The sequence below is a fragment of the Talpa occidentalis genome, unplaced genomic scaffold (genome assembly GCF_014898055.3).
Source record: "Talpa occidentalis isolate TD23 unplaced genomic scaffold, MPIMG_talOcc4v2.1 talOcc4.8, whole genome shotgun sequence".
Lineage (NCBI taxonomy): Eukaryota > Metazoa > Chordata > Mammalia > Eulipotyphla > Talpidae > Talpa > Talpa occidentalis.
The window spans coordinates 20,451,806-20,464,653 of NW_023605194.1; the positions used below are offsets into that span (position 1 = coordinate 20,451,806).

The following is a 12,848-nucleotide window of genomic DNA, read 5'->3' on the forward strand; positions in this document are numbered from 1 at the left end:
GGTCCCACATGGTGCGCAGACCTCTCCTGCTGCCTGCTGCTCCCCTCAGCAGTGTATTTCGGCAGTCTGCCTGTTCTGCTCCCAGCTCTGGCTCTGGTGAATTCTCTCACCCTCCCACGCTTCTGACTGTACCCAGTGCTTGTATAGATAAATAAATCTTTTTAAAAAATAAATAAATAAACCCAAACCAAAGTGCTGCTTCTGGGAAATGAGTTGTCAATGATTGAGGACTTGCAGGTGATAGGAGAGTGAAAGTCTTCTGCCAGGAAGAAAAGGACATAGAAGGCTAATTGGTTAATTTATAGGTTAACATAGCAAACTCTTACTCCACAAGCAAGCACTTTGCTCTGAAAGAGCTTTCAGTTGCTTGTTACAGGCCCTGGTTATTTTCCTACTGTATGTAATGGGGGTGGGGGTGGGGCGTGGGAGATCGGGTTGTGTGTGTAACACAAGTCAGGCAGGGTCCCACCCACTTTCCCTCGCTAGTTATTCAGTTGCAAAAACTCACAGGTCTGAGAGGACTGGAAAGAGGAAACTGAAGAAGTTGAAGCTGCGGCTGCCGGCGAGAGGGAAGAGAGAAGAAGCACAGGAAGCCCCCTTTAGGTGAATGATCCAACTCATGCAGATTCCTCCACAATTTCTAGCGAAAGGTTGCCCCCGCATCAGGATCCAAGATTACTGCAACGTGCGGGGAGACTGACAGAAAAGGGGACATGGAATGGCGCCTAAATTAAATGCCTGCAGGGCACAGACTGCGTCCCGGCAGATGGAAAGACGCACTGATCACTCACAGGCCGCTCCCACTCAGCGCCAGGCGCCGCGCCACACTCAGGGGAGGCTTCTTGAAGTGCGGGGTGCGAGGCCAGAGAGCGAGATTGGGGGGGCGGGGGGGGCTGCGGCGCCAGCAGCCTCCGAGACTTCGAATAACTAGGGATTTGGGACCTAGGGGCAGGGACCCCGCGAGATTCCTTCAAAGCCTCGCAGATTTCCGGGCAGGAAGTCAAAGGGCAGGCGTCGGGGTGCTCGCGGGCTCCGTGACTGGAAAGGGCCGGGGGGCTGTTGGCGGACTTAGCGGTCCAGAACCGAAGTCATCCAGGAAGCGAATTTGAGACATAGGTTCCAGGTTCTGGAGCAGGGGCGGGGGAGGGGGGGCCGGCATGTGTGGGCAGGGGCGGGGGGAACTGCACGCCTGCCTTGAGGCGCTTTAAGCCGTTGCCTGGGAAACGGGAAAGAGGCGGGGCCGAGTTTAGCTTTGACTGACAGGGGGCACAGGACCGAGTTCTGGTTTTGATTGGCTGAGATCTATATGGAGGCGTGGCTTACCTAAGATTGACAAGCCCTCCGCACAGGGCTGATTTGTGACTGGTAAGTTTGACCGCCAGGAAACAGAGCGTGGCTTTGACTTGGAAGGCTCCGGATCCGGCGGGACCAGGCTAGTCTGACTGACGAGAGCCTACAAGGTCGGACCTGAAACTGTGTCTAACCACCAGCCCTTAGGATGCCGGCCTTATTAATCCCAATGACCCGGCTAGAAAAGCTACTTGGCACGCTCCCTAAGGCCAGGCTAAGCCAGGGCTCCAGACACAAGCCATTTTATCCTTAAAAGGCGGATATAGGAGAGAGGGCGATTTGTCGTCTTTTTTGGTAATGGTTAAGGCGAGTGCTCTGGAGCAGATGAGGCCAGGTCAGGGGGAGAAGGCGGGGCAAAGGCAATAACAAAGGGTGAAGGCTTCCAGAGGAGATCTCTGGAGTCTGAGCCCAGTGAGAAAAGTGCTACCTCTGCCCAAACGCTGACTCCCAAGGAAAATTCCAAGTATGTGGAGAGAGTTTGGAAAACGTACCTGGCTGGGATTTGCCCCTAGGGAGCCGATGAAGTTAGCCTAAAGCTTTAATTTAATTTAATTTAATTGCTTTGAGAAGCTGGCATGGAATTAGGAAGGAAAAAATGGCAGCAAAGGGGCCTCCCTAGTGGCCCGAGGAGTTAAATGTCAGCACTATGAAGTAATCCGCAGCTACTGCCCCATGAGTTGGATCCCTGGCCAAAGAGGTAACCCACATGGCCCAGCAGAGCTCTACTGTCACCCTGGCTTCTCTCAGCAGTGTATTTCGGTTAATCCGCCTGTTCTGCTCCCCACTCTGGTGAATCCTCTCAAACAGCACACCCCCCCCACCCAGGCCTGTACCCCAGTCTTGTATGCATAAATAATAAAAAAAAATTAAACAGAAAAACCTGTTTTTAAAAAATGGCAGCCAAGTTTTCCTTCTTAACTGGCCCGCTGGCTCCCTGGCCCATCTTCTCTGTCATGGTTTAGTGTTATCTGCAGAACACAGATAATTCTATTACAAAACATTCTAAATGATCTTGTTCTACAGAGATTCCCATACCTCACTCCCTAAATGGTTTTATCTTACATAGATTTTTTCCAGTAAAAGTTCAAGGCCTCTAACCAAGGTCAAAGCTGTCACTGTAGAAAGAGGCTTCAGGAGTTGACCCAGGACTCCAGTGGACTTAGTGGGAGATGCTGGCCCAGATTGGCAGAACAGGATAGAACTGAAAATGTCATCCTGTATTTAATCAAGAATGGGAATCTCTGCTTGTACTCCTTCTATAAGCCTGGAAACTCCTCAGTGGCTGTCACTTTTGCTGGGCTGTAAACCAACTGGACCCCAGGAGGAGATGCCCTGGAATGTTTGAGGAACTAAGAAAATGACCTCAAGCTTGGTGGGAGACTGGCAGGTAAGTAAAAAGCATAGCATGGTGAATTCAGAGTCATGGCTTGAATCCCACTCCATCACCTCCTGATGTGTCTCTGTGGGCAGCTTTCCTAATGTCTTTAAGCCTTCCAGGGTGTTTGTGAAAATCTAAAGAGATGGACTTAGAGCAGCACTTGGCTTACTAAGCTTGGCACGCAGAGTAGGACTCAATGAACAGAAGCTAGTGTCACCCCCACTGCCTACCCAAGTGAGTTCTAGTTTATGAGTGAGCCCACGCCAAGGTGGCATGCTCACTTAAGGCTGCTTTGAAACTATCCAGCCCTAAATATGTCTCCCCAACACCTACAGTGAGAGCTTTGGGCTGAGAAAAGGGAGATGGGAGGTGTTTCCCAACAGGGAGTAGGGAATGGATTTTATTATAGATCATTTATGTTTATTTTTTTGACTCTAAAACCAAGTCTCAGCATAAGAGAGGCAACTATAAAATATTTAATAGTAAAAAAAATTAAAAAAATAAAATATTTAATAGTAGCTCTCACCAGCTGTACATAGGCATGAAATTTGGCCTCATTTTCCCCCAGAAACTAAAAGGGGTTACATAACTAGGGAGGAAATGTAGGTATTGGGCCCTTGGATGGGTGGCGGGTGCTAACTGGCAAGAGGTCCCTGCCGTGCTTGTTCCTGTGTTGTGTCAGTGGGGGCATGGAGGGGCGTGGAGGGTGTGCTGGTCACTGATGAACTGAGCAGGCCTTAGCCCTCTAGTCCTCCTCTCTCCAGAGGTTTCCCTGAAGACAAAATATACACACACATCCCCGCCATGCCAAATGCTTGAAGGGACCCAAGAAGTCTCGAGAGCCTGAACTGGTGTGTAGATGTGTGATCTATTTCCCCAGTGAAAAAGGAAATGAAAAGGAGTTGACATGCACAGAAGTCCTGCTAATTTGGTCCCTGTTCCCACCTGGGTACCAGCTTCCTTCAGCAGTGCAGACAGCAGTTCCTGGGGCCAGGAATGTACATACATTGTTAAAAGTAATACAAGTTTTATAACCACCAGCACCAAAAACAACAACAAAAATGAAATGAAGCCAAGACTCCACTGGCTTAAGGGAATGCAAGGTGGAGGGATCTATAGCCCCCTCTACTTCTCATACTCAGGGGGCTTAGGGACTGATTTTTCTAATCTTAGAGCGCCCTCTGCTGGCGGAGAGGCTCCCTACAGAAGAGGAGGAAGGACAGAGAAGGGAAAGCCAGACACCTGAGGCTCCTCCTAGGCACTCAGGACCAGAAGTCAGGTGAGGCTAAGAAGCACACAGGTTTGCAGTTTATTGAGTAACAACGGCATCATAGCTTTTATCACTGGTGGCAGTTGGTTGGCAGGAGTGTTCTCATAGGGTCCCCTTTGGGCCTTCATCTAGCCCACTTCCTGCTTCAGTCCAAGTCATAGGAGCTGGAGCCAACATCCAACTCTGCATTGAGGAGTTTGCCACCACATGCGCCATCCCCAAGCCCACCTCCTGTTTGGACCAGCCATTGATGCCCGGGCCTTTCCTCCTCTTGGGGGTGGAAGCGGGGGTAGCGACAGAGCCAAATCTCAAGAAAGAGAAGGAGCTCAGGCTGGAGTTCTGCTGAGTGTCTCACATAGATCAATGTAACACACAATTCCCTGTCTTAAGATTTTACAGTTGGGGCCTAGTTGCTTTTGAAGTTGTCCTAGTGACACCAACCTGGATACCTGTGGAGCTTAAGCACCATTCCCACAGCTGTGTTCCCCGTAAGAGGGTGGTGGGAGCCTGAAAGGGGAATGCTTGTTCTGCCTTCGTGGCTTTTGGGAGGGGGGTGGAGTGTAGGCTTAGATTTGAAGTTATGATGTCAGAGAAGACCAAGACCCCATAAAATTGTGCCTGAAGATGCACACTGTGGGGTGGGGTGGGGTGGGGAGATGGCCAGCATGGTGCAGGAAACTGACCCTCGTTTGTTCTGGTGGAATGATCTATTCCAGGATGGGCGATGGCACTGAAGGATGCATCAGCCCCCTGCCTCCCTCATCCCGTATTCCCCCGCCACCCCAGTTCCAAGTCAGCTTTGGGAGCCAGGAATCAGAAATCTGAAGGATTCAGCCCAGTGTGACCTACAAGTGTACCTCAGTTTTTTCTGGAGAGCCTGGGGCTCCTTCTGTGCACAGAAGGAAATGACTTGGCTGGTAGAAGGAGGTCCTGTGACCTGGCTGGCTGGTGGGTGGCAGGAAGCCAAGAGGGGAAGCCAGATATGAGGACACCCCAGGACAGGACAGCACATCTGTCTCTAGTTTCCAGACAGCAGGTATATACATATATCTATCACACATGTGTACATGTAGACACACAAGCGAGGAGAAAGGTGACCCTACCCTTTGAACCCAGAAACAAAAAGAAAAAGGCTTAGAGGGGCACCTCTCCAGCTTAGTAATTGTTGGTCTCAATGGCTGCTGTCCCCTAAGTCTCTGCCCAGTACCCAGCAGATGGGCAAGTGGTAGGGATGGCAAGGCTCCATTAAAGCAGTAGCCCAAGGGGGTGGGTAAGGGGGTGGGTGCTGACCTCCCTCAGAGCCCCTTGTTGTAGTAAACCACTTCGATGCTGGAGTTTTCCTCACAGATCCGAGCTCTTAGCTCTGGCTCCAGCCGGCTCACGTGTATGGAGCTGCAAGAGAAGAGCGCAGGCACATTGTGTCCCCTGACCCCAGCCCCCACCCCAGACTAAGAGACCCTCCTCTCAGGCTGAAGAATCTTATCCTTCCACTGCCAGAAGGCACAGCCATGCCACTTCCCCAGCTGCCCCTCCCCAGGATAAGCTGAGTGCCTGCCAGGCCTCCTCTGGGAACATGCTGACCTTTAGGACCTTTAGGTCAGCTGGTTCCAAAAATGGGGAGCCCTGTCCAGTGCGCCCAGAGGCAGCACTTACCTTCTCTGAGGGAACAGGGCACAGCACAGGGGGGTGGCAAATACCAGGCTGAGGGGAGAATATAGGAAAGGTGTGTGAAGCTTTGACCTCAGGGTGTTCCCCCTGCCACACCCCAGCCCATCTTAGGAGACAGCCCCTAGGGATGGAGATGAGTGAAAGTTAGCACTGACATTAAGTCTTGACTGGGAAAAGGCCTTGGGGGCAGCGGCCCAGAGCTCCCAGGCAGCTGGCAGAATTGGGAGACAGATGTGCCTAATTCCTAATTCCAGGTCTATTTCCATGGTTTCCTCTTACAGATGAATATTGGAGCCCCTTCAACTAGATTCTTGACCTTCAAGGACAGGGACCACCCCCTACTATACACAGCGGGCAGTCCTGGTGTCCAGGGCCTGGACCAGCTGAATATATAACGAATGTTGTGCGTAAACACCTGAGAAACAGCAAGCTGCCACCCTGTGCGCGGCGGAAAGGGGCCCCTTGCACACCTTAGCAAACTCCCTGCACTTACCAGAAGCCCACCAGTCCCACCTGCAGGGGTGCCCCCAGCCAGGGGCGGCGCTGTGGGGAGACAGAGACAATGAAAAGGCACGTGTGCCCTACCGGTCCCAACCTCTACCCCACGTCACCCACCAAGGCCCTCTCCCATCAGCCCTGCCCCTGAGCCTCCTACATGTTGCCCTTTTCTTTCTCCCAAACCCATAACAGGTTTGGGATCCTTCTCTCCAGGTCCCCACCCTCACTTAACCAGATCCCCCTCTCGCATCGGGTCACCTCTCAGAATTGGGGCCCAGGCCACTGCTTGTTCCTTCTTCCTCCCTCACTTCCTCCAGGAGCTGCTTTCTTCAGGAAGCCCCAGCTCACCCATGTTCACCTCCCCCAGTAAGCATGCTGGTGCTCCATAAGCACTGGCAGATAAAGGTTCAATGAATGAGCCAGGGCTGGCATGCTTGTGCCTTGCTTCCCTGTCTCGTCCATGTGTGTGGGCACCTGTGTGTGCGTCTCACTGTAGTGATGACAGCGTGAGTGTGATAGCAAGCGTGACTAAGAGTCCAACCCTGTGTGTGTCAGAGGCCTCTGGAGTGACACCAGTTTCCTTCAAGACAAAATGCATTTCCTTCCTACCCTCACCACCTCCTCCTCTCCCCCAGTGTTCCTTCACCCCATTCACTCCTGATAAACAAAGACAGATAGAAGCAGAGCAGGGGTAGGGCAATCGGGTAGCAAGTCTTAGACTCAAGCCAGGCTGGAGTGAGGGCTGGGAGCCTAACCAGTCACTTCTGCTCCCAGCCACCACCACTTCCAGGACGGGTGTGGTGAGAGCAGCGTACCTTCAGGAAGGCTTTCTTCTCCAGGGTGTCCATGATCACGGGGGGAATGGCTGAGGGGAAAGAGAGCAGGGAGGGAGGGAGTTGGTGAACAGTCACCAACTGTGTGAAGGGACCCCCCTTCACAACTTCCACTTCCCCCAGAGTCCTCAAAACCTCTGAAGAATGACCCCCCTCCTCATAGAGCCTCCCGTGCCCCACTGGCCACCCCTGCCTCACCCATGGCAGGAATCGCCATGCAGATTCTTGATATCACCACCTGGAAGATTCCTTGCTTAGCTGCAGTCACGGAGTGTCCCAGTCGCTTCCCCTCCTCATCAGTTACTGGGATGCCCACCTGCAACTCCCTGGAAAGGGGCTGGGTGTCAGATCGCGAGCCCAAAATCCCACCTGCAATGCTCCATCCCTGGGGTCCCAGCAGAAACCCCAGATTCAAAAGCTGGTTCTCCACCCCGGGGTCCCAGGGTCTGACTGAGACTGGGCCCAGCGTCTGCGCCCGCTTCAGGCTCATCTGCCTGGTGGAGGGTATGTGCACAGGCACACTGGTGCGCACGCCAGTGTGAGGAGACACTGGTCATCATGCACAGGAGTCGAGGCCACTCACCGCTGCCTCATCAGGGGGATATTGATGCAGTTGGCAGCTGCCACAGCTGCAAAAGGCACAAACCTGCCAACCAGGGCGGGCAGGTGCTGGGGGAGCAAAGAAGTCATTTAGTGTTCCTGAGGAACACGGAACTCTGGGGAGAGACAGGGGAGCATCAGGTTGGGTGGAGGGGAGGTGGGAAAGAAGGAGGTGAATAAAAGTGAATGGGCTCATCACCTTGGTGAGGGATTTGAGTCCCAGTGCTGTGGCCACAGCGCCAGTGGTGGCGCTCACATATGCTGTTCCCAGCTGCCTGTGGGAGGACAGAGGGGGGAGGTGAACAGTCCAGCACGTGGCCTGTTCCTCCAGACATGCTGCATCCTCAGTCAGGAGGCGGGGGAGGGTGGCCTCATTGTGGAGAATCACCCCTCCCCGCTCCACTGCAGATTTGTCTGGAGGCTCCAATCCCTCCCCAGGAAGAGAAGTGGGCCCTCCAGAGCCCATGCTGGAAGTCAGGCCAAGGAAATGGGGAGGGCTCTCCAGGAACAGGAGGGAGCAGTGGTGGGTGGAGAGAAGAGTCCAAGCCTGCAGCTCTTCTTGGGGATCAGGGCTCACCCCACAGTGATGGGAGCATCACCACTGCGGTTGGAGTAGTTCACGATGGCGTTGAAGGACTGATTCACCCACTGCCAGAACACCACGGTGGGGGTCTTCCTGGGGAAACAGAGACACTTACTTCTGGCCCCTCTGCAGTGTTCCTCATCCATCGGAGCCTGACAATAAACCCCAAACTATTCTCCAAGCCTCAGGAGAGGCCCAGCTTATGGCCCTAGAAGCTGCTGTGGTGCCCCCTACATGATGTCCCGCCCCTGCACAAACACACCCACCATCTGAGTTCCGAGGAACAGAAGGGATGCTAACAAAAGCTCTCCCCACCCACTATTTTCTGCCCAGACTGACCGCGAGAGGAGACACTGGTCATCAAGCCATGCTCCAGCTCAGACAGAATGACCATGGGGCGGGACCTGCCTGTAGAAGGTGAGCATGCAGCCAGTGATGGTCATGTTCATGGGCACCTGGGCTGACATGCGGCCAATCAGGACCAACTTCTCTCCCGTGTCCGGATGGAAGGCAGAGTCGTACACATACTTAGCCCTCCACAGCTGGTCTTCGGTGAGCCCTGGGGTCACCACACCAGCCCTGCAGGCAGGGAGCAGAAAGGCAATTCGAGGGACAGATCCACCCACACCCCTCAGCCCTGCACACCCAGCTCAGGGGAAGTCTGGGCAGAGGATCAGGAACTTTGGCCCCCGATTTTAGAATAAAGGAGCTCCTTGTCTGTGGGGGAAAGTCAAAGCTTCCCAGAAGCAGGGACTCCTATTTCTATTCTCTTCCACCAACACAAAGGGGCACCCCCTTTTATTTCTGCCCAAGTGCTGGGTTATGAGTAACAGTGATTTCCAATGGATCAAAAATGGCTGTGTCTTGCAAGGATTTTTCTTCCTGGAGACAGAAGGAATGCCCTCCTACCTCCCTGGGCCTCTATCCTTGCAAAGGATGGCCCAGCAGAGGATGAGGTCCTTCTAGAGGGTTTGTGAAGCACCGAACAGCCCTTGCCCATAACAGCTGATACCACCTTCACAACCCAAACACCCTAAAGTTCTTTGGGTTAAAGTTCTGTGCCAGAGTCATCTGTGATTCCAGCAGACAAGGCCAGGGAGTGAGGGACCTATGGAGTAGGACAGGGTCACTCTCAAGCTTGGGGAGGAAGGAGGAAAAGGTACTGTTTTAATGGCAGGGAATGAGACCTTGGAGAATGGGGTCAGATGGGGCAGGGGGTCACCTGTAGTTCTGCACGATGCTTCGGGAAGCTTCCAACTGTGCCCCAGACAGCAGCAGATTTCGGGGGTCAGTCACAGTGAAGAAGTGCCGGGCTCTGCCCAGGAAAGTGCTTTGGTCCCAGCGAGGTTCCTGGATGTTGATATCTAAGGGCAATTCACCCATTTTCTGCAGAGCAGGGACCAGGGTCAGAGGATTCCAAGAAAAGCGGTCCAAGGCCTCCACTTGGGGAAGCTCTGATGGACCTATCCTGGTCCCCAGGCCTATCGCCAAGCCCTTCTAGAGCTCAAGGTGACTCCAGATAGGTAGGCAAGGGTATGGGGAGGAGCTGTTTTCTAGGCAATGTCCAGCCCAGGGACCTGCAGCTCTAGAGGAGGGGGAGGGGAGAACAGCACCAGGAAAACAGATCTCCTTTCCCTCTGGCCTGGTGTACTTTCACCAGTGAGGATTTACATGCGTGTGGTTGATGTGTGAGCAGCACCTAACCCTCGTGCAGTCACTCTTGTGCTCTGTAAGCACAGAAAATGTACACTACATGCCTTGCACATCCACATTCCTGACAGGTTTTGGCCCCAGCCTGTTTGGAAAGGGAGTCAGTTACCCTACACCCCAGTCCTTGACTGGAGGGGAGCCAGGGCTCATTGGCCACCCCTGCACTTATCCATGCCAGATCTCAAATAGGGGTCTGATGCCAGCTCTGTGTGTGCGCGTGTGCATGCACAAGTGCCCTCTCTAGACACCTCTTCCCAGACCCACACGGAACAGCCTGAGGCTCTCCTGTTCCCCAGCTGGGCAGGGTTGGCACACACACCTCTCCACCTCTCCCCCAAGTCACCTGTCTCCAGAAAGGAGCAGGATTCAGTAGATGGCCCCCTCCACCGGGAAGAGAGGAAGGCCTGGAGCAGCCATCTGGCTGCAGTGGGCAAAATCCTACAGTGACTAATCTTCTCCAACCACACTTCCTCCCTCACAGGCAGACACACCCTTCTCTCTCTCTCTCTCTCTCTCTCTCTCTCTCTCTCTCTCTCACACACACACACACACACACACACACACACACACACACACCCCAAAAGCAAAGACACCATCATTCACGCCCTACATAGACACACAAACAAGGTGACACACCCTGCACACACTGGTCCATAAAGACCATGACTTGCACACACCCCCCCCACACACCCATCGCGTGCAGACGCTGGAACGCGAGACCACACGGAGCCCCACCTCGACACGGCCCACCCACCCTCCCTGCGACCCTCCCGGGGCCCGAGACGCGGGATTCCCGGGCGGAGAGCGCGCGCCCAGGCGGGCCCCCCTCCCGGCTCCCGGTCCTCACACCCCCGCCCCCGCCCCCGCCCGGCCGCGGGGCGCCGGCACTCACGTCTCGCTGGGCTCGCGGGCTCCGGGCTCCTGGGCTCGCGGCTCCGGGCCTCCGCAGCCGTGAGCCCCGCCTCCCGCCAGCCGCGCCCCCGCCCGGCCGCCCTCGCGCGGCGTCACGCGTGACGCGCCCCAGCCGGGGGCGGGGCCTCCCGGGGCGCGTCCGCCCGGCGAGCCCGAGGATTGGCGGAGCCTGGGGGCGGTGGGAGCTCTTCGGGGCGCCGCCCCCGGCCCGGAGCTAGCGCCCCAGGCTGCCCGCCGGGCCAACCCGCGCTCGGGCATCGGTCGTGGCCCCAGCCGCGGCCAGAGCGCAGGGGAGGCGCGGCGGCCGGTGGCGCCCTTTGCCGGCCGCGCCCCGGCTGACCTCGCGGGCGCCCGGCCTCCGCGCCAGGGGTCCCGGCGCGCGGGGCGAGGCTGCGCCCGCAGGCGGGCGGCGTGAAGGACCCGTTTTCTGATGATGCGCCCGGAGGGACTCGGGTTACCGCCTGGCTGTTTACTTGGCTGCCTTGGCAATGACCTCTGCCTACTTGGCCCCCTGGGCTCCTACCCCAGTGCCCGTTAAGCACCTTGACATTCACACCCCTTCACACCCCGATCCTCTCGTGCCCGTGCTGTGTCCCCAACCCTTTCCTCCTCCACAGCCCCTCCCGACGCCCTCCGTGGCCTCTAGCTCCCCTGGGTCCCCACCTCCTTACACCCCCAGTGCTTGCTCCCGCACCGCGGACATTAACCTCGGGCCCCGGGGTGGAGGGGCGGAAGCTCAAGGGACCTGTCCGCATCCAGCAAGTGGATGAGAAGAATTCCTCCTCCCCTTAGTGCCCCGGGGCCAGCTCCCCGGCCGCGGGTCCTTTCCAGGACCGATTACCCGGAGAGACGCGCTGACCTAGGAGGGCGCCTGGGAAGATGGCCACACTCTGCACACACACCCACAACTCAGCCGCCGGACGGAAAGTGCTCGCCTCCCTCCCCACAGCAAGGCTGGGGCCCCGGCTCCTGTCCTCCTGCCCAGGTGGCCTTCCCTCACTGAGCCTCGGGAGGACTGCGGACAGGTGGCAATTCCAGGACCCCGGGTCGCTGGGTTGGCCGGGAGAAGCCACGGTTCTGGGAATCGGGCCAACTGAGACCCAAACCCTAGGTTCGGGGAGCGGGGTGTGGCGGCAGAACTCGAACCGGAGCTGGTAGAACCCAGCGGCCCGCAGCCCAGGTGACAAACGACTGTTCTGGGCTCCCAAGGTGGCGGAGGGAGTGACAGGCAGCCCTCCTAGCCAACGGGAATCCGGGGCTGCGCGGGCCAGCCCTATTCCTGCAGCCTCGGCGGATCCGGGCGGGGCTCCCCAGTCTGCGGCAGTCGCTCGCGCCCGCCCGCGGGCAGGCAAGGCCAGCAGCCCTCCACGCAAGCAGGTGAGGGGGGCCGGACCGGAGAGGTGGGGGGCCGGGAGGATCCAGCCGGCGGTGCGGTGCTGTGTTTTGGATGCCATGGTTGCTCTGGGGGACTTGTCCCGGGTTTTTGTGGGATGCTGTGGGGCTCCAGCAGGGAGGTCCTGCCCCCAAATCTGGGAGAGGTTCATCACAACCTCTTTAGACGGAGAGGACAGGAAGACGACTGCTACCCTGAGCCTGGGGATCTGTTGGGGACCAGGAAATCTCTGGGTCCCTTAGTTTGCAGCTGTCCAGATTCTGAAGCTCTGACCTTGAGGCCAAGAGGGGGCAGCAGGGATGGCTGGCTCCCTATCCAGTTGCAGAGTGCAGTGAATTGTTCCGACCACATTTTCTCTCGCACTGCTTGAAGCCCCAGGGCCTGCAATAACCCCATCTCCACCCTCTGATCCTCTCAGAACTGATGACTCAGCTGAGAGAAGGCATGAGAGGGCAAGGAGAGGCGTCCACCCCCTTGAGCAAATAGCTCCAGAAGTCCATGATGGTGGCTGAACTGGGCAGTTCCTTGAGGGGGGTGGGAGAAGTGAGGGGCCTGAGGCATGGGGTCTGAATCTCAAAGCTGGGGGAGGACAGGGAATTCTGGGGAACAGCAGGCGCTGCCTGGACACCCCTCCCCCAAACTGAGCTCTCCCT

At 56.3% G+C, this 12,848-nt stretch overlaps 1 protein-coding gene and 1 long non-coding RNA gene across 2 annotated transcripts; one reads left to right on the top strand and one right to left on the bottom strand.

Moving 5' to 3' along the window:
* Positions 1-2,618: 2,618 nt before the first annotated feature.
* Positions 2,619-6,010, top strand: LOC129145005 (uncharacterized). Its single transcript, XR_008549964.1, has 3 exons — positions 2,619-2,737; positions 3,902-4,007; positions 5,948-6,010. It is a non-coding gene; the product is annotated as an uncharacterized LOC129145005 (long non-coding RNA).
* Positions 3,723-10,837, bottom strand: SFXN3 (sideroflexin 3). The gene is made up of 11 exons (XM_054690330.1): positions 10,783-10,837; positions 9,403-9,566; positions 8,585-8,759; positions 8,175-8,269; positions 7,797-7,872; positions 7,581-7,666; positions 7,196-7,323; positions 6,980-7,029; positions 6,160-6,209; positions 5,652-5,699; positions 3,723-5,390 (listed from the first exon to the last, which is right to left on the bottom strand). Exons 2-11 carry the CDS (start codon positions 9,561-9,563, stop codon positions 5,294-5,296), a joined length of 966 nt encoding a protein of 321 aa, XP_054546305.1. The 5' UTR covers positions 9,564-9,566; positions 10,783-10,837; the 3' UTR covers positions 3,723-5,293.
* Between the last annotated feature and the right edge of the window lie 2,011 nt (positions 10,838-12,848).